At 38.9% G+C, this 25856-nt stretch overlaps 3 protein-coding genes across 8 annotated transcripts; 1 reads left to right on the plus strand and 2 right to left on the minus strand.

Moving 5' to 3' along the window:
• Positions 1 to 1707: 1707 nt before the first annotated feature.
• LOC131331133 (protein TUNICAMYCIN INDUCED 1) lies at positions 1708 to 6682 on the plus strand. Its single transcript, XM_058364977.1, has 3 exons — positions 1708 to 1995; positions 2414 to 2731; positions 5718 to 6682. The coding sequence occupies exons 1-3, from the start codon at positions 1843 to 1845 to the stop codon at positions 6444 to 6446; spliced, it is 1200 nt and encodes a 399-aa protein (XP_058220960.1). The 5' UTR covers positions 1708 to 1842; the 3' UTR covers positions 6447 to 6682.
• Positions 6683 to 7765: 1083 nt separating this feature from the next.
• Positions 7766 to 12722, minus strand: LOC131331136 (U-box domain-containing protein 33-like). 2 transcript variants are annotated; one of them, XM_058364985.1, is made up of 5 exons: positions 12456 to 12722; positions 11562 to 11708; positions 10340 to 10771; positions 8791 to 9537; positions 7766 to 8162 (listed from the first exon to the last, which is right to left on the minus strand). In XM_058364985.1, the coding sequence occupies exons 1-5, from the start codon at positions 12561 to 12563 to the stop codon at positions 7974 to 7976; spliced, it is 1623 nt and encodes a 540-aa protein (XP_058220968.1). In that variant the 5' UTR covers positions 12564 to 12722; the 3' UTR covers positions 7766 to 7973. The 2 variants fall into 2 exon arrangements, with proteins under 2 accessions (XP_058220968.1, XP_058220967.1); XM_058364984.1 differs by having other exon boundaries at positions 11562 to 11711; positions 12456 to 12674.
• Positions 12723 to 17877: 5155 nt separating this feature from the next.
• Positions 17878 to 25361, minus strand: LOC131331135 (U-box domain-containing protein 33-like). Of its 5 annotated transcripts, none has more exons than XM_058364979.1 (5): positions 25082 to 25361; positions 21600 to 21746; positions 20436 to 20867; positions 18932 to 19684; positions 17878 to 18217 (listed from the first exon to the last, which is right to left on the minus strand). In XM_058364979.1, exons 1-5 carry the CDS (start codon positions 25187 to 25189, stop codon positions 18029 to 18031), a joined length of 1629 nt encoding a protein of 542 aa, XP_058220962.1. In that variant the 5' UTR covers positions 25190 to 25361; the 3' UTR covers positions 17878 to 18028. The 5 variants fall into 5 exon arrangements, with proteins under 5 accessions (XP_058220962.1, XP_058220961.1, XP_058220964.1 ...); XM_058364978.1 differs by having other exon boundaries at positions 21600 to 21749; positions 25082 to 25360; XM_058364981.1 differs by lacking the exon at positions 25082 to 25361 and adding an exon at positions 21951 to 22091.
• Positions 25362 to 25856: the final 495 nt, after the last annotated feature.

Below are 25856 nucleotides of genomic sequence, written 5' to 3' on the forward strand. Positions count from 1 at the left end.
TAGGAACGGAGAAAGTATTCGAGACAATTGGCTATTTTATCTTTTTCTCAGGATCATAGGGGAGTATCTTCCAAGTTTCAACCTCGGAAAAAGAAAGAATAAAGTGAAATGAGGCAATGGTGAATCGAAATTTGAAATACATAAAGATAAAATAATATTGTATTGGAAGATTAAACTGAACAATAGACATTTTAGACATTTGAACTGAAAATGACATTTTGCCAAAAGTTTTGTTAAACATAAGTTGAAGAAAGACTTTGGTGGTTTTTTTTTGAGTCAATTAATTTTTAGATTGTGAATTTTAAATTGCAAATTACAGAATTTTTGGATAAGATGCGCAGAACAAATTGTGAAAACTGATTTTATGAGTGAAACTATAATCAGAATAAAAAAGCTATGGTGATTTTTAAATTTTGTTTTTCCTAATTTATTGTTAGCCATTCATTTTGACAAAGCAAACTACAAAAGTGACACCCAAGTACTCAAAACTGAGCATGTGTATGTGCACGTAATCTACAATCCAATATCTATAACTGGGGTGACAGTAGTACTTAAAAGTGCCGAGGGTACACCGGCTTAGAGCATCCCCGGTAGAATAATTAAAAGTGAATAATCAAAATTATCACATCATATTTTGATTATTCATTTAAGGAGTTGTTAAGGTTAGTAATGTAGAGGTTCACAATGGTACAATTAAAATTAAATAACCAAAACTTGTCACATCACCTTTTTAACTTATAAAAATCTAGAAATTATGACATAGAAAACAACTTTTTAAAAATAGTTTTCAAACTAATAAAAATAGGTTATTAGAAAAAGAGAAAATAGTTTTTTGAAAACTTTGATTAAAAAAAAAAAAACAGTTTTCGGGAAACAGTTAAAAAAAAAACAGTTTTTGAATAGAAAATTTTTTTTCTTTCAAAAGAACAGTTTTTTAAAAAAAAAGTTTTAATAAAAAAAAACTGTTTAAAACTTTTTTGGAAAAAACAGTTTTAATAAAAAAAACGTGTAAAAAAAATTCCAATATGAGTTTTTTTTGAGTAAATGTTATTAACCTTATAAACTTTTTTGTTTTGATTATACCACTGTGGATGCTCTAGAGCAGTTTTAGTTTTAATAATCACGGTTGCAATTTCTTTCTACATTTACTCTATCGATTTTTGCGTTGTAGTTGGTCTTGGCCATTTAGTTGCATCATGTGTTATAACCGTGGACTCAGTCCCCTCTGCCTGGGGTGCTAGAGAAACTCGGTCGGTATCGGTTAGTTTCTTTATGGAATCCTCGTCAATAGTGGGATTGTTGTGACAGCTGTTCATCGACAACCTGCATGTGCTTCTCCGACACTTAACCAATTGATCAATTTGATCGCTTATGCTTCATTTGATTTGAATGTGCTATCTGACATTTGCGTGTGCAATTTGTCTTTTTTCGGTTATATCAGATGATGCACACGGTAACTTATAATCTTAAAACAATAAAAATTCAATAATTAGCTGCTAAACAGAACCTTCTTTTCCACAATAATTCGAAAATCCAACTGCTAGTTTGACCGGCAGTTCCTTCCGTCGGTGTTCTTTCGATTCCACTTAACTCCTCACTTCCAACGGCCCAGATCACCCCATCATAGGAATCCCCTTTCACCCACGGGGGTCATTCTCGTCATTCCACACGTCTTTGCTCGGACACGAAAGAGATTCCCCAATCAAGTCAGAAACTTTTAACTAGTATATCCTACGCCCAAGTGTCGCTCCAACCCCCCACAGTCCCCGCCATTCACATCCGCAGTAGTCCTCGCCGCCGCCGTCGTTAACGGCCGTTGACGGAAAACACCACCGGACAACAATGATCATCACGCGCTTCTCCACCTTCCCTTTCTCTCTCCTAATCTTCCAAACCATAACACTAATCACCGCCCAGCAAACCCTCAACATCTCTCACTTCCTCTACCCCCAGATCCGCGACGAATTTCGCCCGCAACCCTCCCCTTTCTTGCAGGTCCGTGCAAATTTCTCTTCGATTTTCCTTTTTATTAACTTCAAAATTCTAGTTACTTACTGTCTCGTTCTAAATTTGCTTGTCCTCTGCGAATCGCGCAACTTTCAGATCAAAAGATTATGTTATGCACGGAAGTATTTTATTTTTTTGTTCAAGAATTACCCGACTTTTCGTGGTGGACGAGCAACTTGGGATCGATGGAGTATCATACTTTCACTTGATTTTGAATACATTTTTATGGTTGAAATTGCTTGTCCTCTGCGAATTGTGCAACTTTCAGACCAAAAACTTATGTACGAAAGTGTTTTATTTTTTTAATTAAAAAATTACACGACTTTTCGTAGGGGATGAGCAATTTGGGACCGACGGAGTATTGTAATATCATTTGATTAAATTGGTTGTTATGGTTGACATTCAGGATGTTTTGAGGGCTATTTTGGTTAGACAAGAGTGGGACAGCTTGAGGGATGTTAGGGTTTTGGAATTAGATGGGAAGAACGCAAGGTATGGTAGTTCGGAGAGGTATGAGTTTCGGATTCGGATCGGGAGGAAAACCGAGTTGATTTTCAAGCTCAGAGATGAAGTGTCTTTGTGGCAGAAGATGGGGAAAGGGGAAGGGGATTTTGAATCTTTGGTTAAGGAGGTTAGTTCGATCGCGGTGCTCGATGTGTTCCGAGTCGAAGGGCCTTTGGAATTGATAGCGGGAGGAGATGATGAGTTGTCGCTGCTATTGCCGGTACAGTTGGATTCTTGACTTGTGCCCTGGAATTTTCTGATCATGTTTGTTTTTTTGTGTGTACTTTTTTGTAACTGATTCATTCGGTAGCTTAAAATTGAAGTGTGTCAATTTCTAGTGGGGAAGAATTCATTTTGAAAGAGGAAATGAGGAATTAGGGTGGGTGGGAATTGAACTCAAACGTTTTGGTGATCTTTGAGGAGGGTGCGACCGGCATATCAACCTCTCTAGGTGTGACCATATGGATTCTAGACCAGCGGCGGCCGACCAGTCACCCATAGGTTTCTACTGCCCCACCAAGGGCTAGTGATCTGATAGAAAATTTTGATTGCTTGTTGCAGTTTTTGGCAAAAAAAGGTATTGAAAGGATTCTGTAAGAAATATTTCGTGTTTAGTTTAGCTCAAAACTTAATTGATTACCTTGGGTAGTAAAAAATGAAGATTAGGCTAGCAGGGCAATAAAAGATCATGCAAGTAGTTGATGCCTTGTGGGATAAAAGTTGCATCCATTTCAGCTTATTAACATTGTAACAGTTGTTTAGAAGAGTTAATATCTTCCTCATAAACTTTTTGATTGGGAGGTCTGTGATTCGTTACGACTTCAGGCTGGAAACAATATGGAAGTCATTCAGACTGAATTTTTAGTTTGACAGCATGGTCAATGCTTAAATTTAGTTATAGCTAAATTTTGGGGCTGTTTATTTGAGAAGTTTATGAAGATCTGAGAAGTGGACAATATTGTCCGATTATATTTATTTTTTTACCTGTTACTCAAATTGCTTCCAATACGTCCTGCTAACACTCCAGCACTTTCATCATTCATCTATGTAAGCCAAGTTCAATATTATGAACTGAAAATAGATATATATATATATGTATATATATATTTTTGATTTGTATTCCTGTATAGCATGTTACTGGTTTATACAGTATAAAAAAGACAACAAAAACAAGAAGAATTGCACAAGAACACTGACAGTGTAGGTAGCTTGGTTTAAAGCTTACATCCACGGACAGAGCAACAAAGGAATCTCACTATGAAGGAGGAGAACATAGTGTGGCAGTTGTGTCTCATGACTCTCACATAAAGCCCTAGAGCCCAAAATTCCCCTTGTAAAGAAAAACTCTACATAATGAATTTAGTCAAGGTAGCCCTAAATAACAAGCTGGGTCTGAGTCGTGCAAGTCTTTGAACCTAGCGACACCTTAATCGGATCGTGCAGGTCGGGAACGAGACTATAATCTTATTGCGGAAATGGTTTCCTCTTTCTGAAACTTCTGTGTCATAGTTAATCTTGTAATATGAACTGAACTCTTTCTACACGTGTCTACTTAAAAATGGCAAATTTTAAAAATGTCCCTTGCATGTGCCCAGTATAATCCTTCTCATGCTTTAAGCTGGTTAAGATGCTCAGGGTTTGTCAAAAGCTTTTACAGACAAGAACTCATTTAGTAATTGGCCAGTCGTACCCATGGAGAGATGAACAGTAGTTATAGCAACTTAAGGTGTAGACACCCCAATTTGGCTACGTAGGTTAACTAAGTCCCCACCTTGGACCCAATGATGATGCCGGTCCCTATTAACAGAAGCAATGCTCTGGTAGAGCCTAAGGAGTGACTAAGACAACTCTAGAGTGAAGAAACCTCTTCCAAACCTTTGGAACTCAAACCGAAAGTCACAGTCGCATCTTCAATCTCACGGCCGTGTAATCTTTCACACGGCCGTACCATCTATTTGGCATGTGCACCACTGCTGTCATTCCTTTTTCCCACGTGCGCCACGGCCGCGTAATGGAGTTTGGAGACGTGTTACAAAGGCCCGCTTGCGTGGTCAAACCTCTGGCTGCTTGATTGTTCCCATGGCCGCGCGATTATAGCCGCGAGTCCGAATTCCCGGAAATCATTTCCATTTCTGGCTTAATTGATCCTAATTGATTCTCGGAGCGTCCCTACCCCTTTTAGCTGCATACAAACCCCCCCCTGTAAATAGGAGAGACCGTTTCAACTCCAAAGTCCAAACACACAACCTACTACAACACATACACCGAAAGAGCTGAAACTACACCCCCACTGTCTCTGTTCTACCCGAGCTACTACACCTTCAAAACCCTGACTTACCTCCATATTCTCACCCCTTCAACACTCCGAGAAGTCCTAAGCCACTTCATTAGTTCTTCCAAGCAAAGCCAAGCATATGCAATCACTCAACTAAACTGAGGATCCCCTGGATTGCACTTTTAATATCCTTATTTTACTTTGTTGTCATTTCTCTTCTTTCTCTGGAATTCTGGTGCAGTGATGATCCTGCGGCCACCACTTCATAGTCATGGCCGCGAGATCATCTTTCAACAGACACATGGTTTAAATGCTTCTCAATAGCATGGCCGCGGTGTTCTTCTCGCATTAAGGCTATTTCCCGCTTGGAAATGGCACTTTATCGGCCCCATCCCCTATCCCTTATTTCTTTATTGCTTTTCCATTAAAAGAGCATTAATTAAAAAGCGCTTGTGCGTTTTCTTGTGCACTCAAAACCATTTTCAAAACCCGTTGAAGGCCAACCATTTGGTTGGGCAGAAAGGAGTGCCTAACACCTTCCCTTTCTGTACCGTAGCTCCCGAACCTAAAAGAATCTCCATCTCGCGAAAAGTGGTGTATCCACATAAGGCTTTAATTTCTTCTTAAGCATTGTAATTCGTCAAGTGGCTTTAGTCTGTTGAGTGTTTTCCTACTGCTACTAGCTTACCTGTACTGTTATTGCGACTATTAGCAGAAATTATTTGCTTGATGCTTTCTTTGTTGTAGCAATAGGGCTCATCATATTGCTAATGGAGTGTTGGAATCATATGTTCTACGTCAAACAAGTTTTCCTTTATGTTCTAAGTTTCTTTGTTTGATTTATGATGTAAAATATGTCTAATCTCTTACTAAAATTGCTGCTGTAGTGCTCCTACTAATATCAGTACCTTTTTGCCTTAATTGTTGTTAGCTGAACTCGTCACATGCTGGTCTTAAAAGGATCCTCGTTGGTGAAGGCATCACAGTAGAAGTAAGAAATGCTCAAGTAGTCTCCCTGTTTCAAGCATTGGAGCTTGGGCTACAGTTGAATAGAAGTGATGATATCTGGCCCTTTCAGGATTCAATATGTAGGCCGTTACTTCCTATTCACATTTCAGGCTCTGTGGCAGTGGCTGCCTACAGGACTCGAAACCCTAGTTCCTATATTGTATCTGCTTTCCCATTGAAAGACACAATTGAGTTGCTTCCAGAAAAATGTTATGCACAAAATATCTACAAAAAACGGCGTTGTCCCATTGATTCCCTAGATTTGAAAATAACCCTGATGGAGAAACTTTTAAGGAGCTTTCTCGGTAACAAAATCGACCAGAATTCAACTTCTGGTTTTCTGAAAGCAAGCATCAAAGCATCAACTGTTGTTCGCTTCAAGATGGAACTAGAAAGGGATATAAGAAGCAATGACACTGCTCAGGGCACATTGGCTGCATGGAGAACAAGACCCTCCGTCGAACGAGTTTGGTTTGAGATTGTGGCTAGAATTGAGGGAGAGAGGTTGAAGCCGTTGGCGATAAAGAAGGTAAGACCTTTCGTTGACGTAGATTCATCTGCTTGGAGTAATTTAATGTCCAACATGTCGTTCACAAAGTTTCCATCAGTCCTTGTCCCTCCAGAGGCACTTACTCTGGATGTGAAATGGTAGGAGAAATGACAGAGGCTTATTTGGGCATGTTTTTTGATCCATCAATGTATTTGTATATTTCTTCGTCTGCTGAAGTCATCAGTTTTAGACATGCACCTGGTTTGTCGCATTCACGTGATTTGTATAAAGAAACTTTGTTGTTTAATTTTGTAAATTACAGAAACTGAAAAGAAATTAAAAAGTAGCGAGAACATTATTTACGAAGATATTTGAAAATATTATGTCGTTTGGTGCCATAACTTGTCCATTGTGTGACTTAGTTGTTGTTTTATGTTCCTTATAAATTTGATTGTTTGTGATATCATGTTTTGAAGCTTGACCAAATAAGGAAAATAGATGCTTATTATGACTAATTTGAGAATATGTCGCCTTTGTGTGCCTCATATCATATCCTGTCACTTGTATTTAGGGAAGTTTTTTACAGGTTATTATCCTGAGTTGTCAATGCATCTGCGTTGGTTGTGGTTGTGGAGTTATACTTCGCAAGATGTTAATGAGCAGAGAGTAAACTTGGTGCTCCAGTGGAGCTGTTAGTTGGTCGTCTTAGGTACGTAGGACTCTGTTAGATGTAAAAGCCATTTGCTACCTGTTGCGATGCGTTAGGTTTGGAGGGGTGTTTTTTAACTCACAGGAAGAGTGAAAAAAGCTCCTTTCTGTTCAGTAATATCATACTGCACAAGCGGCTTTCTAGTTTTTATTCTATGCAAATTGAAAGAGATACGACATCATGGTACTATCGCACGCAGTCTGTAAAATATCTGTAGAATCCGAATGATTGGACTTCACTGGGGAATATTGTTCCAATAAACTGATTTTTCCATAGCTAGGAATACCAATTATCAATCCCCACTTAACCCTAGAAAGTTATCAAACATGGCCTAGACTTGAAGCCTCTTTATAAAGACATATACAGGGAAAAATGAAATGTACACAACCAACCTGCCACAACCATGTAAAATTGTCCTTTGTTGAGGGTTAGGCTCTAAGGTGGCCGGACTAGCTAGTACTTTTATTTATCGTCTACTTTCCTTTCCCTTCACAAATTCAAGATCTAAGTGTAACACTAACCTTGTTCAGCAACCTTGGCCTTTAGAACTTATGAAATGAAACAAGAAAAATTCAACATCTGCCAATAGTTACGTACCAATCTACAACCAAAAACATATACCCACAGCTTAAGGGTAGTGATTTTGCCACACCCTTTTTTGATAATGCCACACCCTGCAAGTGTATTTTTTGGTGCAAAAATACACTTGCAGGGTGTGGCAATATCAAAAAATGGTGTGGCAAAATCATTTCCCAGCTTAAATTACTTTGAATTTGTTGATTCTCTATTGGAATGCCTACTCATTATAGTGGACATTAATGTAGTCAAGGGTTATAAAATCTGTCTCTGGCCAACGATGGTAAAATTGACGATACACATGATGACTGGATAAGATGCTGATGCAAAGTATGAAGATCCCACAAATCAACAAGAAGAAAACCAGACTATTGGAAAACTTGTGAGACAAAATTTGAAACTGCTCATCGCTGCTGCAGTTGCTGCCACTCCTGAATTGCAGAACGGAGAGCACGATTCGGGACAACATTGCAGTGTGGCAGCTCGAGGTTGGTCATGGGCGATGTATTGTGGCCCCCGTCGAGCCATCCTCTCAGAGCCTCCAGTTCATAAGTATAGCCATCAGCTGCTACATGCGGATCTTGCATGATGTCCTGCAATTTTAAGCCACCACAAGATGAACCATGTTGGCCCAGAACAACATGTTTTTGTTTACATGAGTAGTTTTCGGACTAAACATCAACTCGTAGCTTAGCTAATGTTGGGGTTTTTTACATCCAATTTTTACCGGCAGAAAAGAAAAACTCCATTTTTACATGGTTTAATCCACATTTCTTAAATCCACGAGGGAGAGTTAAACCCATTATGAATGAAAGAGAGTGCCCTACGAGATGGAAAAATACGCAAACCAACAACCACTATAGTATGACTTGACCCTCTGCCGTGTACCAAAACGTGTTTCACTTACGCATGTCCAAGTTGTGTCCCTCGCGTGTTTCCTACTCAAAAGTGAATAACATTATTTGGGCACACCACTTGGCATGTGTATCCGTGTCCTTGGCATGTCCGACACGTGTACGGCAACCACTTAGGCGTGTCAATGCTTCATAGACCAATAACTATTAAGCTACGCTCAGCGGTGGGGGTCAATGCAAACAATTGGCAGTATAGATTATAAAGACTACAAAGAATCACTTATTTTGCAAAAGGATTATGGGAGAATTTAGCAAAAATTGTTCAATACAAACTACTACGAAATTGAGAGAGAACCACTGGACCAACCTGAACGATAGGACAGATAAAATATGGCGGAGTCTGGCGATTCTCCTCGGAACTCACTTGGAATGATGAGATATCACATGAAGCTCTCATTGGCTCAAGCAACCTCCACACCTCTGAGGCAAGGTCTGGCCGCCTCATAGGATTCCTCTCGCAGCACCTCATTGCTAAGTAAGCCAGCTGCTGGGCTTGCACAAAAGGCCAGTCCTCAACTGTAGGATCCAGTATATCTATCAATCTTTCATCACCTAGTGCCTTTTGCATTTCCGCTGGTAACCCCACCGCTGGTTTATTTCCAGTCAATAACCGTAACAATATGACTCCAAACGAATAGACATCTGATTTCGGGGTAAGCTCTCCTGCGAAATCAGGATCTATGTATCCAAAAGTGCCCCTTGAAACAGTCACGCAACCCCCTCTTGAGTTGCTAGATTCCTCGTTTCGATTTACCACACGACATATCCCAAAGTCACTGAGTTTGCACACATAGTTGGCATCTAGAAGGATATTATCAGGTTTTAGATCACCATGTACTATGCTGTCAGAATGAAGGAAGATGAGAACAGAACAGAGCTCCGCTGCAATACGTATTCGAGTTTTCCAGGATAGGGGGGTCGAGTTGTCTCGGCAGCTAAGTCTGTCTTCAAGGCTTCCATTTGGGAGATACTCATATACGATAATACAAGCATCTGGGCAGCTTCCAATGAGGGTGACAAGGTTTGGATGCCTCAACTTACTCAGAATATGGACCTGAATAAACGAAGAGAAGCCACAAATTTAAATGGTTCCCTCCTGATAAAAAATGACTACAAAAGAACTGAGACGACTACAACATGCAAACATGTAGGTCGAATATACTGAACAATGTGAAGGTAAATTTTGTTTACAGTTTGGTGCATCGAAACAAGTCCTCTTTTTTTTTTTTTTGGTTGTTTATAGTGAATGAACACAGACAAAAAAAAGCCCATTTTCATGACACCCCAACAATTAATTGTTACATGCCCTTTATTGAGACAATGGTCCAAACCATAACAAATTAGGCCGTTTCTAAATGCAGTAGAACCATAAATTATACCAGTTCGATTCTGGTACGACGTCAACAAAATAGCTTAACATTTTGCAGGCAACAAAATGTCAATACCTGCAAAATGGGATAACATGGGAAGACATAGTTCGAACCTAAGTAGTGGACCAATGGGCAAATATTCTATTTCGCATGCCCCTTGAGGCTACCTAGGGATTAGGCCGGTGGCTACCTAGTATGTGTGGAATGGACATGTAGGAAGAGAATGTGATAGCATGAGGAAGTCCTGGGCTCAAAAGACCCTTGACGCTATCTACGGCGTAGGCCGGCAATTACCTGGTATCTAGGGGAGGGAGGAGTACACTCAGACACCCTTTTTCGGTAGATAATAAATTTGTGCATACAAGCATATGGATAACTAGTTAGAATCCAACTCCTGCTTGCATGATAGCAAAATCAATTCAGCTCTTCTATCTGAACTTACAATTTTCAACAAAAATCAACTAGAGTCTAAGAAACTCAGCATACCTCTTGCTGAAATTCTGAGCGGCCTTGCATGCTTTGAGAGATCAAAGTTTTTATAGCCACTTGAGTGTGACGAAGGAAACCTCTGTAAACAGGTCCATAAACCCCTTGCCCAATCTTCATCGATGGGTCAAAGTTGCCAATTGCTCGTTCGATCTCATGGAGGGAGAAATACAGAGGCGTGATCGTGTTGGAGGGCTGCTCCTGCAGATCGTCCTGTTCAATCTTATAATTTTCCAACTGTTCCACAACAGAGAGCATGTTCTGTTCAGATTCTTGCACCATCTGGTTGGACTTTTCGATCTCCATCTGTAGAGATGATTTCTCGTCCAAGGCAACGCAGAGATCGATCGCGATTTTGTCGACCTGCTGACTCATGTTCTCAACTTCTTTTGCTTTCCTTGCTAGTGCTTCCTCAAAATCTTTCCTTTCTCTCTGCAAGTTAGTCAAAGACTTTACAGTTAGTTTCCTGTGAATAGATATGCTGACAATTTTTTCCCTCCGTTTTTTAATTTACATCTAGTTAGGAAATCAGAGTCCTTTCAGGAATACAAAACTAAGCAAATTTTGTCTCTCGCCAAACAAAATACTATTGAGCTGCATGTTGAAATCTATTCAAGTTCATGTTCAAATTTTCCATAGAAATACCCTTGATATTCATTTACATTCTTTCAGAAAACATAAAGGCTACCCATCACTGGATCTTTTAACAGTTACCATTGAAAGAAAAAGAATGCAATTGTTGATGTAAGGAAAATTTATTCGGGAGAAGCTATATATTCACTGGTTTGGGATCAAGGATCAGAGTCTTCAAACCACGCGATATATGATCACTCAAATGTACTAAAGGTTTCTAGACTTAAATGTTGCTAACATGCGTGAAGTTAAGAGTCCCACATCGTTGGGAAAATAAAATTAGTTGAGTTCCAAGCAATGCGTATTGAATATTTGGTGCGATTTTTGGCTTGTTGACTCTCCTGCTTGGTTTTGGTATTTGGCGAGCGGACTGATGAACCTGTGCACACATGGACGCTAGAGTTCAACTCCTCCAACATTAGTAACACCAGAGCAGGGAAAATAAAGTAGGGCATCTAATTTTCAGAACCCCATTAGGCTCTATTGTAGTATTAGGTGCAAACCTTAGGAATTTATCTATAAATAAATAAATAGCAAAGAAACTAAAATAAAAGATTAAAACCAAAAAAATAAAAAAAAATAAAAGTACCATGCGGACAGCGTCAATGGCATCTTTTAAAGCCTCCCTACGCCTCATGGATTCTTCAAAGGCCTGTCGCAGGGACTTATCTTCTTCCGCCATGGCTTTTTCAAGCTCATCATAAAGTTCATAATTTGGCCCACCACCTCCTCCTTCCTGCTAAATTTAACACTACGATGAGTGATTCAGCAAAGCTAAAAAAAATACAAAGACTACAGTTGATTCTTGTCACGATTTTGCTCCATCGCGTGCGTGAGAAAAGATGATTTCACTTTGTTTTGAGGTTTTTTCAGAACATTGAGTATAAGCATCTAGCTAAACAATGACATGAAACACAGGCCCGTGATCGAAATCCAGCAAATTACCTCTAAGGATAGAAACAATGCACTTGATTCGCATAACTCAGTTTTTAATTACCTCCAAGTACAACCTCATGATAAAATTACCCTTTTACCTTTCAAATACTATTAAATTCACTAAACCTTGTGAAAGTACCTAAACCCTAGAGTACCCTATCCTACCCTAAGATACCCCTCCAGGTAGGGTACTATACGATTTAGGCACTATCATAGTATTTTAGTGATTTAGACACTTTCACAGTATTTTAGTGATTTAAACACTTTCGAAGAGTTTAGGGTTTTAGACACTTCACATGGTACCATAAGATTTAGGTTTAGGTACTTTCATAGGGGTTTATGATTTACTTTTCTATTATAGTAAGATTTTAATGGTTTAGACACTTTTACCAAAACAGTTTTGAGAAAATATTTCAGAAATCTTTAACAGTGTTTTCCTTTTCTTTTTTTTGGAGTGCACGAGAAAAGGGGTCTAAAACAGGAGCTACATGTAAAAACCTCATCGAAATAGTAACATGACATGTAGTGTTTCTCGTTTAGGACGTACCAGTGAGGTTGAAGGAGATGAATGCTGAGAAGAACCACCCCAGTAGACTTGCAATTCGCGTGACTCTGATCCTGAATTTGTTTCCACACTTGCTGAATCATCAGCCATTCCACAACTTACAAGTTAGAAGAAAGAAGAAGAAGAAGAAGAGGAGGAGGAGGAGAACGATGATTTAAAGTACTTGGAAATTTCAACATCAGCAGTTCATAATGATCAAAACAGGGCCCATCAAAACAATACTTTAAGCTGCCATGACTACGAAAAAAAATTTCAGTGGCAAGCGGGCACCACCATGACTACAAAAGAGGTCATTGTCCCTGATGTTTCTGACAAATGTAAGAACGTCCCATGAAGTTTCTGAAATATCATTGCCCACCCTTAATTTTTATTTTTTTACATTTGTGAAACTATTATGAAGATTCCCCATTCTGTTACATTGCCGTTAAACAGAAATTGATGACATCAACAGTAGTGGACAAAAAACTACTATAATTGCCCTCCTCTCTCCCCTACACCTACAACCCAACTGCTGGCTGCTGCATACCATAAAATCCATCACCCGCAAGGGCCACAGCAACTATTGCCACCTATAACCACCACTGTTTGCCACTTCTACTTTAACATCACTGACAATCGTCTTGAGTATCTTCCACCACCTATGACACCTACGTGCTCCCAATTCGGTCCTTACTATACGTGTATATGTCTTAAGAAGTAGTTAATCTTAATTTTATGCTCCTCTTGAATTTTGCTCAAATCACTATTTTTTTCTCCATATTTCAAGTTGTGGCCACCTGCAGTCGATTTCCCCCAATGAAGACACAAATGATGTCATTTTACTCATTGGATTTCCCTTAGTTTCGGGTACACTTTGATGGGTTTTCCTTGATGGAGGGGGATTTTTGGCTAGCTTTGCTATAGGTACATACATCGCGTATATATTGATTTTGGACCCGTCTTGGGTTAAAAAGGAAAAAAATTAGATACCGATAAAGCCATTTAAGAAACATTCAATTTTACTTTATAATCCTGGCTTGAATTTAGTCACTCGACTTGACAAGATCTACATGATGGACGGTTTGATCATTTACGTGGGCCCAACATAGGCCCAACTTATTTTTTGAAGGGTATTTGTGTCATTTAAGAGCTAAATTTAACACCATTAGTGAGTTTAGTTACGGAAGGAGGAGTTTTTGTATAATAGTTTCAAAAGCAAGAAAGGGCAATGTAATTTTAGAAACCTCATGGGAGGCATCTGCATTTGTCAGAAACGTCGGTGAACTTTACCAAAGAAGAAAAAGAGTAGCTTTGCTCTCGGCTGTTGACATTGACTCTGAGTCTTCGTATTATATTCCTTTGGATATCTTTCATCTGGGAACTGGATACTTTATAACTTCATTTCAAGATTAGAGGGTTAAGTTTTGCCTTCTGGGGGCTTATACAAGGTCCACTTCAATGATCAGAATTGTTCATTTCGTGGAGGTCGTTGAGAAGATGAAGTCCATAAGCAAATTACTATTTTTGTCGCTTACAAAGCAATGCCTGATCTAAACACATTTATTTTGAAAAATATTGGGTTTTGATTAACTTGTCCAACACGTTTACATTTTCGATCAGGTATTGATCAATATTCAAATAACATTAATTTTTAAATGGCGCATCGATTCGATATGCTCCATAAAGTAAATAATTCCGATCGTCAAACTAAACTCAACATGAGTCCACGAAAGGCAAAATAGTCCGAAAAGTGGATCCAGATCCTTCATGTAACCTTCTTTATTTTTATTTTTTTCCTTCATCTAACCTAGTACAATGTCTGGATCATTTTCAACCGCGTGCAACAATGATTCTTCTCGTCTCCTGGCTAGTTCCTTCCTTGTAATTTCTTAATAAAGTCAGCATACATAAGAGCATATGGTGACATTTATAAAATCGGGGCTTGTTCTTTTGGGGGCTTTAAAACCCTGAGCATGGTCCTCAATACATTTTCTCTGTCTATTTCTCTCACTTCAATCTCCTTCAAAACCAAAAACAAAGAAGCTCGCAATTTGTATGTATACAAAAAAAAAAAAAAAAGAAATCCAGCAAAAAATATATTTAGGGGCATCATCCAAAAAATTTTGTACAAATTTTAAAAAAAAAGTAAATATGTATGGTTTCCACCTACTTTAAAAAATTATAATACTTGAGAAAATTAGGAGGGTAAAAGAGAGGTTTTTACATACTTGGGGTAAATAACAGATTAAAAAAATAGGAGGGCAAATTATTAAGAGAGAAAATTAGGAGGGCTATCAGATAAGAAGAAAAAAAGAAAAGAGACGCTATAGCCAAAACGAGAAGGGACGGATGATGTAATTCAAGCTAAATGAACAATATAATTTTGTTTTTGTCCTTTTTTGTTGTTGCTTGTATGTCTTTTTTTTTATACTTAACACTAGTGGACAACGAGCCATGTTATTCGCAATAAAGATTTGCAGACAACCACATAAGGAAAAACTTGTTTGGGCCCATTCTAAGTCCCACAAAAATTTAGAAAAATATTCATAAATTTTTTAATATTATTTTATGGGGCCTATAAAAAATCAACTCCAACGGACATTAGTAAGTGTTACTTTTGAATTCATATGGGCGAATTGAGCAGTTTCGCCCCAACGAATCCAAAAGTAATACTTACCGATCGATATCCCTTGGAGCCGATTTTTTACAGGGCCCCATAAAATAATATTAAATTTTTTTTGAATATTTTTCTAGATTTTTGTGAGACCCGGAATGAGCCCAAACGCATTTTTCCTTGCGTGGTTCCCTGCAAATCTTCCTTGCGATTATAATTTTCGAGTGGGCAACCAAGCGGAAAGTCGGGCTTGGGCAACCCAAATGTCGGGGCCGGCACTGATGCTCTTCTCCTCGATCTCCTGGCTAGTTCCGTCTTTCTAATTTACGTGGAGAAGTTATTCGATCAGTGTCCCTTGGGCAAGGTTGTGCATAATACATTTGATCCTTTCAGTCGGCCGCTTGCAACAATGATGCTTCTCCTCTCCTAGTTAGCTAGTTACTTCTTTCAGTTCTCTGTAATGTATGTGCAGAAGTTATTCTCAGTGTCCCTGGGGCAGAGTTGTGCATGAATATAGTCTATGATAAAAGTAGCGTCCGTAAAAGTAGAAATCAAAAGCCATCAAAATAGAGCTTCTAGAAAATCAAATTTTCTTTTTTACCCCCAGAAGTTAATTGTGCTAGCAAGTAACCAGTATGACACAGCTTTTAACACAGAAGCTACTCCTCAAAACTTTAAACGAAAATGCTAAGAGTACCTACCGTTGGGATACCGAAGGGCACGCGGGGCCCACTTCGGATTCCATACGGATGATCCGAGTTGTTCAATAATTTAAAATAAATAAATAAAGTAGGCCCGTAAAAATTTGCTAAATCCAATATGTGTAGGTATTCGATTCAATCTTTTATTTTTTTATTCAGATTACAGGATCAATGGAAAAAATGGATCGAGTACCTACACATATCAAATTAAATTGATTTTTCACAGGCCGAATAGGTTTTTTCTAAAAAAATTATTGAAAGGCTCTGATCATCCATATGAGATCTGAAGTGGGCTCCACGTGCTTGTCGGTACCCCAATGGTTGATACCAATAGCAGGCCAACTTGGGTAAACACAACCATCGTACTTATCACTTCACATCAGATGGCTGGCCTCACTCTCACGTACAGATTGAGAGACTTTCATTCCAGAGGATGAACGTACTCGACTACAATCTCAGAGGCGGCGGCACATTGAAGCATGTGAACACCCTAGAAATTTTATAGGGTGTATATGAGTCTTATGTTCTTTTATTATATCCCTGATTTAATTTGAACGCCCACTCCAATAAAGTTTGAACACTCATCAACTTATAAGATAGCCAATTAGCACAAATTCAAGTTTAAAATCTCTCAGGTGCTATCAATTTCTTTAAGGCTAGTCCATTCAACATTTGCTTTGGCACAACTAGTGAATGACGTATTTATGGTCTCCTAAAATTAGTCGAAGTGCATGTAACCAGATACCAAGTTATCCCAAGAAAAAAACCCACCCCACAACCATGAATGCTAGTAAAAATTAAGAAATCAAGAGAAGGAGAGAATGATAAAATTGTCATTCTGCTGATTTTTTAGTTGTTCAAGTACTGTGTAAACTAAATGATCCATTTCAAGTTGAATATATATTACATTATTATTTTTTTTTTTAAAAACTTCTAATTAGTTAAACTACTTAAACCAAGGAGAGATAGACGAATGTTGGCATGATTAATTACATTTGGGAAGATGAACCAAATATTGTTGATTATGAAATTATTACGCAACGGTTTCAAAATAGTCTAACTCATCGACGACAGTTTTGCTAGGTTTAATAGTTTCTAGTAAAATTTTGTTTAACTTTTAGTGTAGAACAAAGTTAGCAAAGATTAAGATTTTTTTTGAACACCCTAGAAAATATTTCGGGAGCTGTCACTGTACAATCTTGACTGCGTATCAATTAGAGCTGTGCTACGTGCACAGCGGCCTTTTTCTCCTGCCTCGGGTCGCGCAAAGATGATCGGAGCCGCTCATTTTGTTCAAAATATGTCGTTTAAGATCTCTGTAAAAAATGAACTTCGTTCGATATCGTTAGAGGCGTTAACAAAACACCCAAAATCACTTCAGAATTTGGCTTACAGAGATCTTAAACGACATATTTTGAACAAAATGAGCGGCTCCGATCATCTTTGCGCAATCCGAGGCGGAAGAAAAAGGCCGCTGTGCACGAATCATTTCTGTATCAATTAAGTGACAGTTTCACGTGTTACTTCCATTAAATTTTGTAGCGATATTTTATACGTGTGAGATATGAGTCACCACTTTCTTGGATAGGTGGGAGATAACGGGTGACTCGCTTAGGAGAAGTTATTCAATTCACCAGAGGGGTTGTTTTAAAAGCTTCTTCATTGAAGCACGTATAATGAGAAATGAAATGTACACAACCAACCAGCCACAACCATGTAAAACTGTCCTTCGTCGAGGCTAGGCTCTAAGTTGACCGGACTGGTAGTTTCCTTTTACTTAACAAATTGATTGAAGATCTAAACGTAGCACTAGCTTGGGGCCTTACCCCAATATTTGCATCGAAGGCGATGCTTTGGAGATCTCCCGAGCTCTTAATTGCCAATGGCAGCCATCCTCCGAGATTGAAGTGCTTATACAAGATTGCTGGCATCTTGCTTGTCAAATTTCTGCTTGTGCTTTTCATTATGTTCCTCGTACTTGTAATAGAATTGCCAATGTTATGACTAAACATGTTCTTGTAAGTTGTAATTGTGCTAGCTGCTCATGTAGTCACAGGTTATAAAATCTGTGTCTGGCCAATAATGAATCTCTTCTTAATTTGGTAAACATTTATGATACGCATGTATAACAAGTATACTTGTTCTCATATACACACGACGACTGGATATGATGCTGACGCAAAGTATGAAGATCCCATGAATCAACAAGAAAGAAAACCAGACTACAGAAAAACTTGTGCGACAAAATTTGAAACCAATACTCATCGCCGCTGCAGTTGCTGCCACTCCTGAATTGCAGAACGGAGAGAGTGATTCGGGACAATATTGCAGTGTGGCAGCTGCAGGTTGGTCATGGGCGATGTACTGTGGCCCCCGTCAAGCCATCCTCTCACAGCCTCCAGTTCATAAGTATAACCATCAGCTGCTACATGTGGATCTACCATGATGTCCTGCAAGTTTAAGCCACCACATGATGAACCTTTTTTTTTCCGGTCAAACGGAAAATACATGATGAACCATGTTGGCCCAGAACAACATGTTTTGTTTACATGAGGAGCTTTCGGAATAACCATCAATTTGAACTCGTTGCTTAGCTAATGTTGGGGGTTTTTTCTGCGTCCGATTAATTTGTACCACGAGAATCACCCATAAAATATCTAATCACGCTTATACACAAAAGGAAAACTTCATTTTTACGTGGTTTGATCCAAATTTCCTAAATCCAAGAGGGAGAGATAAACCCATTATGAATGAAAGAGAGTGCCCTGCGAGATGGAAAAATACGCAAACCAACAACTGGTATAGTATGACACTATGTAGCACGGACACTTTGTGTCTGAGCTCACGTACCAGTGTCGGACATTTCTCGTACACCGACACTCTCATGACACTCAAATCCGAAGTGTCCTATGTGTATCTGTGTCCTTAGCGTGTCCAACACGCATACGAGTATATGACAACCACTTAGGTGTGTCAATGCTTCATAGACCAAAACTATTAAGCTACGCTCGGCGGCGGGGGTCAATGCAAACAATTGGCAGTATAAAGCTGGTTATAAAGACTACAAAGAATCACTTATTTTGCAAAAAGGATTCTGGGAGAATGTAGCAAAAAAAATTCAATACAAACTACTACGAAATAGAGATGAGAACCAATGGACCAACCTGAAGGATAGGACAGATGAAATACGGCGGAGTCCGGCGATTCTCATCGGAACTCACTTGGAATGATGAGATATCACATGAAGCTCTCATTGGCTCAAGCAACCACCACACCTCTGAGGCAAGGTCTGGCCGGCTCGTACGATTCCTCTTGCAGCACCTCAATGCTAAGTAAGCCAGCTGTTGGGCTTGCACAAAAGGCCAGTCCTCAACTGTAGGATCTAGTATATCTTTCAATCTTCCCCCATCTAGTGCCATTTGCATTTCCGCTGCTAACCCCACCGCAGGTTTATTTCCAGTTAATAACCGCAACAATATGACTGCGAACGAATAGACATCTGATTTCGGGGTAAGCTCTCCTGTTTCAGCGAAATCAGGATCTATGTATCCAAAAGTGCCCTTCGGTACGGTCACGTAACACCCTGTCGTGTTGCTAGATTCCTCGTTTCGATTTACCACACGGCACATCCCGAAGTCACTGAGTTTGCACACATAGTTGGCATCTAGAAGGATATTATCAGGTTTTAGATCACCGTGTACTATGCTTTCGGAATGAAGGAAGATGAGAACAGAACAGAGCTCCGCTGCAATACGTATTCGAGTTTTCCAGGATAGAGGGGTCGAGTTGTCTCGGCAGCTAAGTCTGTCTTCAAGGCTTCCATTTGGGAGATACTCATAGATGATAATACAAGCATCCGGGCAGCTTCCAATGAGCGTGACAATGTTTGGATGCCTCAACTTACTCAGATTATGGACCTGAATAAACGAAGAGAAGCCGCAAATTCATATGGTTCCCTCTTAACAAGAATTAACTACAGAAGAATCGAGGCGACTACAACGTGCAAACATGTAGGTCGAATATACTGAGTAATGTGAAGGTAAATTTTGTTTACTTCATCGAAACAAGTCCTTTCTTTTGTTGTTTATAGTGAATGAACAAAGAAAAACACCCCATTTTCATGACACCCTAACAACAATTAATTGTTCCATGCCCAAATTAGGCCGTTTCCAAATGAAGCAGAACCATTAACCATAACAGTTCGATTCTGGTACGACATCAACGACAAAATAGCTCAACATTTTGCAGGCAACAATCGATACCTGCAAAATGAGATAGCATGGGAAGACATAGCTCGAACGTAAGTAGTGGAGACCAATGGGAAAATATTATATTTCACATGCCTCTTGAGAGGCTACCTAGGGATTAGGCCGGTAATTACCTAGTATGTGTGGAATGGACATGTTGGAAGAGAATGTGATAGTATGAGGAAGTCCTGGGCTCAAAGGACCCTTGAGGCTATCTAGGGCATAGGCCCGCAATTACCTGGTATCTAGGGGAGGGAGGAGTACACTCAGACACCCTTTATCGGTAGATAATAAATTTATGCATATAAGCATACAGATAACTAGTTAGAATCCAACTCCTGCTTCCATGATAACAAAATCAATTCAGCTCTTCTATTCGAACTTACAATTTTCAAAAATGAGTCTAAAAAACCCACCATACCTCGTGTTGAAATTCTGAGCGGCCTTGCATGCTTTGAGAGGTCAAAGTCTTTATAGCCACTTGAGTGTGACGAAGGAAACCTCTGTAAACAGATCCATAACCCCCTTGCCCAATCTTCATCGACGGGTCAAAGTTGCCAGTTGCTCCTTCGATCTCGTGGAGGGAGAAAGACAGAGGCGTGATTGTGTTGGAGGCATGCTCCTGCAGATCGTCCCGTTCCATCTTATACTTGTCTAGCTGTTCTACAGCAGAGAGCATGTTCTGTTCAGACTCTTGCACCATCTGGTTGGACTTTGCGATCTCCATCTGTAGAGATAATTTCTCGTCCAAGGCAATGCAGAGATGGACCGTGAGTTTGTCGACCTGCTGACTCATGTTCTCAACTTTTTGTGCTTTCCTTGCTAGTTCTTCCTCAAAATCTTTCCTTTCTCTCTGTAAGTTAGTCAAAGACTTTACAGTTAGTTTGCTGTGATCAGAGTCTTTTCAGGAATACACAACTAAGCAAATTTTGTCTCTCACCAAACAAAATATTGAGTTGCATGTTGAAATCTTTTCAAGTTCATGTTCAAATTTCCCGTAAACATACGCTTGATATTCATTTATAATCTTTCAGAAAACATAGAGACTACCCATCACTGGATCTTTTAACAGTTATCATTGAAAGAAAAAGAATGCAATTGTTGATGTCAGGAAAATTTATTCTCAATGAGAGGAGAGAAACTATTCACTGGTTCGGGATCAAGGATCAGAGTCTTGAAACCAGGCGATAAATAATCACTCAAATCAAATGTATGCCTCTAAAGGTTGCTAGACTTAAATGTTGCTAACATATGTGAAAGTTAAGAGTCCCACAGCGTCGGGAAAATAAAATTAGTCCGAGTTCCAAGCGTATTGAACATTTGCTGCGATTTTTGGCCCGTTGTCTCTCCCGCTTGGTTTGGGTTTTTGGCGAGCAGACTGATGAACACACGGACGCTGGAGTTCAACTCCCCCAACATTTAGTAACATCAGAGCAGGGTCAATAAAGTGGGACATCTAATTTTCAGAAACCCATAGGCTCCATTGTAGTATTAGGTGCAAACCTTAGGGATTTATCTATAAATAAATAAAATAGCAAAGAAACTAAAATAAAAGATTAAAACCAAAAAAATAAAATATAATTACCATGCGGGCATCGTTAATGGCATCTTTTAAATCCTCCCTACGCCGCATGGATTTTTCAAAGGCCTCTCGCAGGGACTTATCTTCCTCCGCCATGGCTTCTTCAAGCTCATCATAAAGTTCATAATTCGGCCCGTCACCTCCTCCTTCCTGCTAAATTTAATACTACAATGAGAGATTCATCGATTCTTGTCACGATTTTGCTCCATTGCGTACGTGAGAAAAGATGTTTCGCTTTGTTTTGAATTTCTCAGAACATTTGAGTATAATAAGCATCTAGCTAAACAATGACATGAAACAAAGGCTGGGGATAGAAATTTAGTGACATGTATGTGTTTCTCGTTTAAGACATACCAGTGAAGTTGAAGGAGATGAATGCTCACTTGACTCTAATTCTGCATCTGTTCTCCCAATTGGTGAATCATCAGCCATGTCACAAGTTACAAGAAGAAGAAGAAGAAGAAGAAGATGATGATGATGTTGATGATAAAATCCTTGGAAATTCAAGCTGCCATGACTAAAACAGAGAATGGGTACGTTACGTTCGTACTCGAGATTAATTAGAGGACATGATAGGTGTGTGTGACCGTGTGAGTGTTATGCAAAGTTTACTCAAAATCACAAGCTTATAAAGGAAAAAGAACGAAGGATTCTAAAAAAACAAACAAACGCGGCCGTCGTGTTTAATTTCATTGACCTTCCTTGATGTTTTTGACAAATGTAAGAACGTCCCCTGAGATTTCTAAAATATCATTGCCCTCCCTTATTTTTTTTGAAACTATAATGAAGAGTCCCCCTTCCGTTACGTACATTGTTGTTAACAAAAATTGGTGATGGCAACATGTAAGTGGACAGAATTCTACAAAAATTGCCCTCAACCTCAACTAATAAAAATAGCCCCACAAGCAAGCACCAATCATCCCAATTAAAAAAAAGAGAAGAAGATAAGCTTTACTCGGCCGTTGTTCGTCTTGGTCTTTGTCTTTGTCTTTTATTTCTGTTGGTCTTTGTCTTTTATTACTGTGGGTATCTTTCATCTAGAAACCGGATACTTTTATAACTTCATTTTAAGATTAGAGGGTTTAGTTTTGCCTTTTGGGACGTATAAGGTCCACTTTAATGATCAAAATTGTTCACTTCGTAGAGGTCGTTGAGAAGATCAGATGAAGCCTATTAAAAAAAAATTATTTTTGAAAAATATGGGTTTTTTTGATCAACTTATCCAACACGATTTTATTTTCGATCAAGGTATTGATCGATATTCAAATAACATTAATATTTAAACGGCACATCAATTCGATAAGCTCCATAAAGTAAATAATTTTGATCATCAGACTAAACTCAACATGAGTCCACAAAATGCAAAATATACCAAAAATTAGCAACGTAGGTACAACGTTTGATCTTTTCTTCATCTAACCTAGGTAGTACAACGTTTGATCTTTCCAACGGCGGGCGAGAAGATGAAGAAGCCCATAAGAAAATTATTATTTTTCAATTGCAAAGGAACACATTTATTTTGAGAAATATGGGTTTTGATCAACTTGTCCAACGCGTTTAAAAAACACACGTATAAGTTAAAAACGAAGAAAAGAGTAGCTTTACTCGGCCATTGACTTTGATTCTGACTTCGTCTTCATCTTTTAATTTCTCTTGGGTATCTTATCACTTCACTTCATTCCATAGGATGAGTGTGTAGTCGACAATAATCTTGACTTATTATTCAATGCTTTCGGAGTGTCAATTACGGAGTAATAAGTGACAGTTTTACGTGATACTTCCATTCAATTATGTAGCGATATCTTATACGAGTGAGAAACGAGTCATCGCTATTGTCAGATAGGTGGGGAGATTAGAGGTGACCCACCCCAGGCCCCGGGGGAGATTGTTTTTAAAGCTTTTTTCATAGGAAGCACGTAATAGGACTGCTCATGCATGTTATTCTTCTGTTTGGTCATCAGCTTTCCTTTGGGGATCTACCAAGCCCACCTATTGGATTGTAGGCCGACCGGCTCTCGATTCTTTGTCTTTAATAAAATTTCTCCTCTCTTTTGGCAACAAAAAAAAAAACACTTGGCACGTATTGTGGCAGTAGTCTATGGAAGTATTCTTATATTTTGTTATAGTGATTCACTGCATGAGTGCAAATGTGCCTCGACATCGAGTGGGTTCTTGTTTTGTACTTGAGTGAAACCACGTATATCTTTGTGTTATTGTTTATTGTTTATTGATTTGTTATATTGATGTACGACAAGATTCAAGAAAATTTCCTATTCTTATTTTTATTATTCTAGAACTAGATTTTGGCTAGGAATATTTTTATTAGGTTAAAATTATGTCTTTTCGTTTCAATTTTCGTATCATGGAAAACAGAGTTTCTCTCTTTTCCTTGTGTGCAAGCTTTGCTCATGGACTCGAGTTGTTTATCTAGTTTGAACTAGTATGCTACCTAGTTTCTCTCATGAATTCCACTGCGTCAAGTGGTATTAGAGCAAGACTTTGCCTGGTTTGATGGCATTCATCCATGGAAGATGCACAAACCCTATTGACGATGATCGTAGGGAAGTATTTAACAGGACTCGCACCAAGGGATTCGCCCATAGTCAATAAATAAATAAAAAAAGAGTTGATAGGAACCGCGTTGAAAGATTTGCCCACAACCAAACCTATTAACCAAAACGTATTCGGAGGATATTCTTATCATCAACTTGATAATGAGGATGAATTTGAAGATGAGTTATTTAAGGATTATTATAGGTATCAGTCGAAGAAGCGGCATTCAAGGTTTGAAGGATCGCATAGATGACGACTTTTCAACTTTTAAGGAACAACCTATAATTCCTATGAGCATAGAAGTTTACTGAAGGAAAAGAAGAAAATATATGCGCAGAGGTCGTGACATAGAAGCTAGAGCCATGTCAAGTGCTTTATGGCCTATGCTATGAGCATTGTGATTTGTGATAAATAGAACAGCCTCTTTCCTAGGGGTAAGGTCAAGTTTCTCAGCCTCTTAGAAGCAGAAGGGCTACAAATAGGGTATAACTAACTATCTAAGTTTGTGGGCTTCTTTTTTTGAGGGTCAATGATGTCTGCGTCAGCTTTCGCGCATCTCGGCTATTTCCCTCTTCAGTTCGGTCAAAGACAGGTCATTTATGTCAGAAATATGAGATTTACAAGAAATTTCTCTCTTGCAGTCTGGCCCTAAGAGAGATTGCGAAGTTTTGAATTTAGAATGTTTGGGTTTACAGTCCCTTCCATTTTTTTTTTTTTTTTTGGGTACTTCGGAAAATAGCTACATTTTTTTTATGGGTTTACAGTCCATTTTTTTATGGGTTTACAGTCCCTTCCAATTTTTTATGGGTTTACAGTCCATTTTTTTTTTTTTTTGGAGTGCACGAGAAAAGGGGTCTAAAACAAGAGCTACATGTAAAAACCTCATCGAAATTTAGTAACATGACATGTAGTGTTTCTCGTTTAGGACGTACCAGTGAGGTTGAAGGAGATGAATGCTGAGGAGAATTACCCCAGTAGACTTGCAATTCGCGTGACTCTGATCCTGAATCTGTTTCCACACTTGCTGAATCATCAGCCATTCCACAACTTACAAGTTAGAAGAAGAAGAAGAAGAAGAAGTGGAGGAGGAGGAGGAGAATGATGATTTAAAGTACTTGGAAATTTCAACATTAGTAGTTCATAATGATCAAAACAGGGCCCATCAAAACAATACTTTAAGCTGCCATGACTACGAAAAAAAATTTCAGTGGCAAGCGGGCACCACCATGACTACAAAAGAGGTTACTGACCTTGATGTTTCTGACAAATGTAAGAACGTCCCATGAAGTTTCTGAAATATCATTGCTCACCCTTAATTTTTATTTTTTTACATTTGTGAAACTATTATGAAGATTCCCCATTCTGTTACATTGCCGTTAAACAGAAATTGATGATATCAACAGTAGTGGACAAAAAACTACTATATTTGCCCTCCTCTCTCCCCTGCACCTACAACCCAACTGCTGGCTGCTGCATACCATAAAATTCATCACCCGCAAGGGCCACAGCAACTATTGCCACCTATAACCACCACTGTTTGCCACTTCTACTTTAACATCACTGACAATCGTCTTGAGCATCTTCCACCACCTACGACACCTCTGTGCTCCCAATTCGGTCCTTACTATATGTGTATATGTCTTTAGAAGTAGTTAATCTTAATTTTATGCTCCTCTTGAATTTTGCTCAAATCACTATTTTTTTCTC

This window comes from Rhododendron vialii, chromosome 6a (genome assembly GCF_030253575.1).
Source record: "Rhododendron vialii isolate Sample 1 chromosome 6a, ASM3025357v1".
In the NCBI taxonomy this organism is placed as follows: Eukaryota; Viridiplantae; Streptophyta; class Magnoliopsida; order Ericales; family Ericaceae; genus Rhododendron; species Rhododendron vialii.

What these genes read in the sequence shown, in the direction of transcription:
- LOC131331133 (XM_058364977.1), top strand. Translation starts at nt 1,843, where the DNA reads ATGATCATCACGCGCTTCTCCACCTTCCCTTTCTCTCTCCTAATCTTC. An exon ending in AACCCTCCCCTTTCTTGCAG is followed by an intron (nt 1,996 to 2,413) that starts GTCCGTGCAAAT and finishes GTTGACATTCAG; the next exon opens with GATGTTTTGAGGGCTATTTT. An exon ending in AGTTGTCGCTGCTATTGCCG is followed by an intron (nt 2,732 to 5,717) that starts GTACAGTTGGAT and finishes AATTGTTGTTAG; the next exon opens with CTGAACTCGTCACATGCTGG.
- LOC131331136 (XM_058364984.1), bottom strand. Translation starts at nt 12,563, where the DNA reads ATGGCTGATGATTCAGCAAGTGTGGAAACAAATTCAGGATCAGAGTCA. An exon ending in GCTCAGAATTTCAGCAAGAG is followed by an intron (nt 9,538 to 10,339) that starts GTATGCTGAGTT and finishes TCGTTTATTCAG; the next exon opens with GTCCATATTCTGAGTAAGTT. An exon ending in TTATCTGTCCTATCGTTCAG is followed by an intron (nt 8,163 to 8,790) that starts GTTGGTCCAGTG and finishes TTAAAATTGCAG; the next exon opens with GACATCATGCAAGATCCGCA.
- LOC131331135 (XM_058364978.1), bottom strand. Translation starts at nt 25,189, where the DNA reads ATGGCTGATGATTCAGCAAGTGTGGAAACAGATTCAGGATCAGAGTCA. An exon ending in CCATTAACGATGCCCGCATG is followed by an intron (nt 20,868 to 21,599) that starts GTAATTATATTT and finishes ACTAACTTACAG; the next exon opens with AGAGAAAGGAAAGATTTTGA. An exon ending in GCTCAGAATTTCAACACGAG is followed by an intron (nt 19,685 to 20,435) that starts GTATGGTGGGTT and finishes TCGTTTATTCAG; the next exon opens with GTCCATAATCTGAGTAAGTT.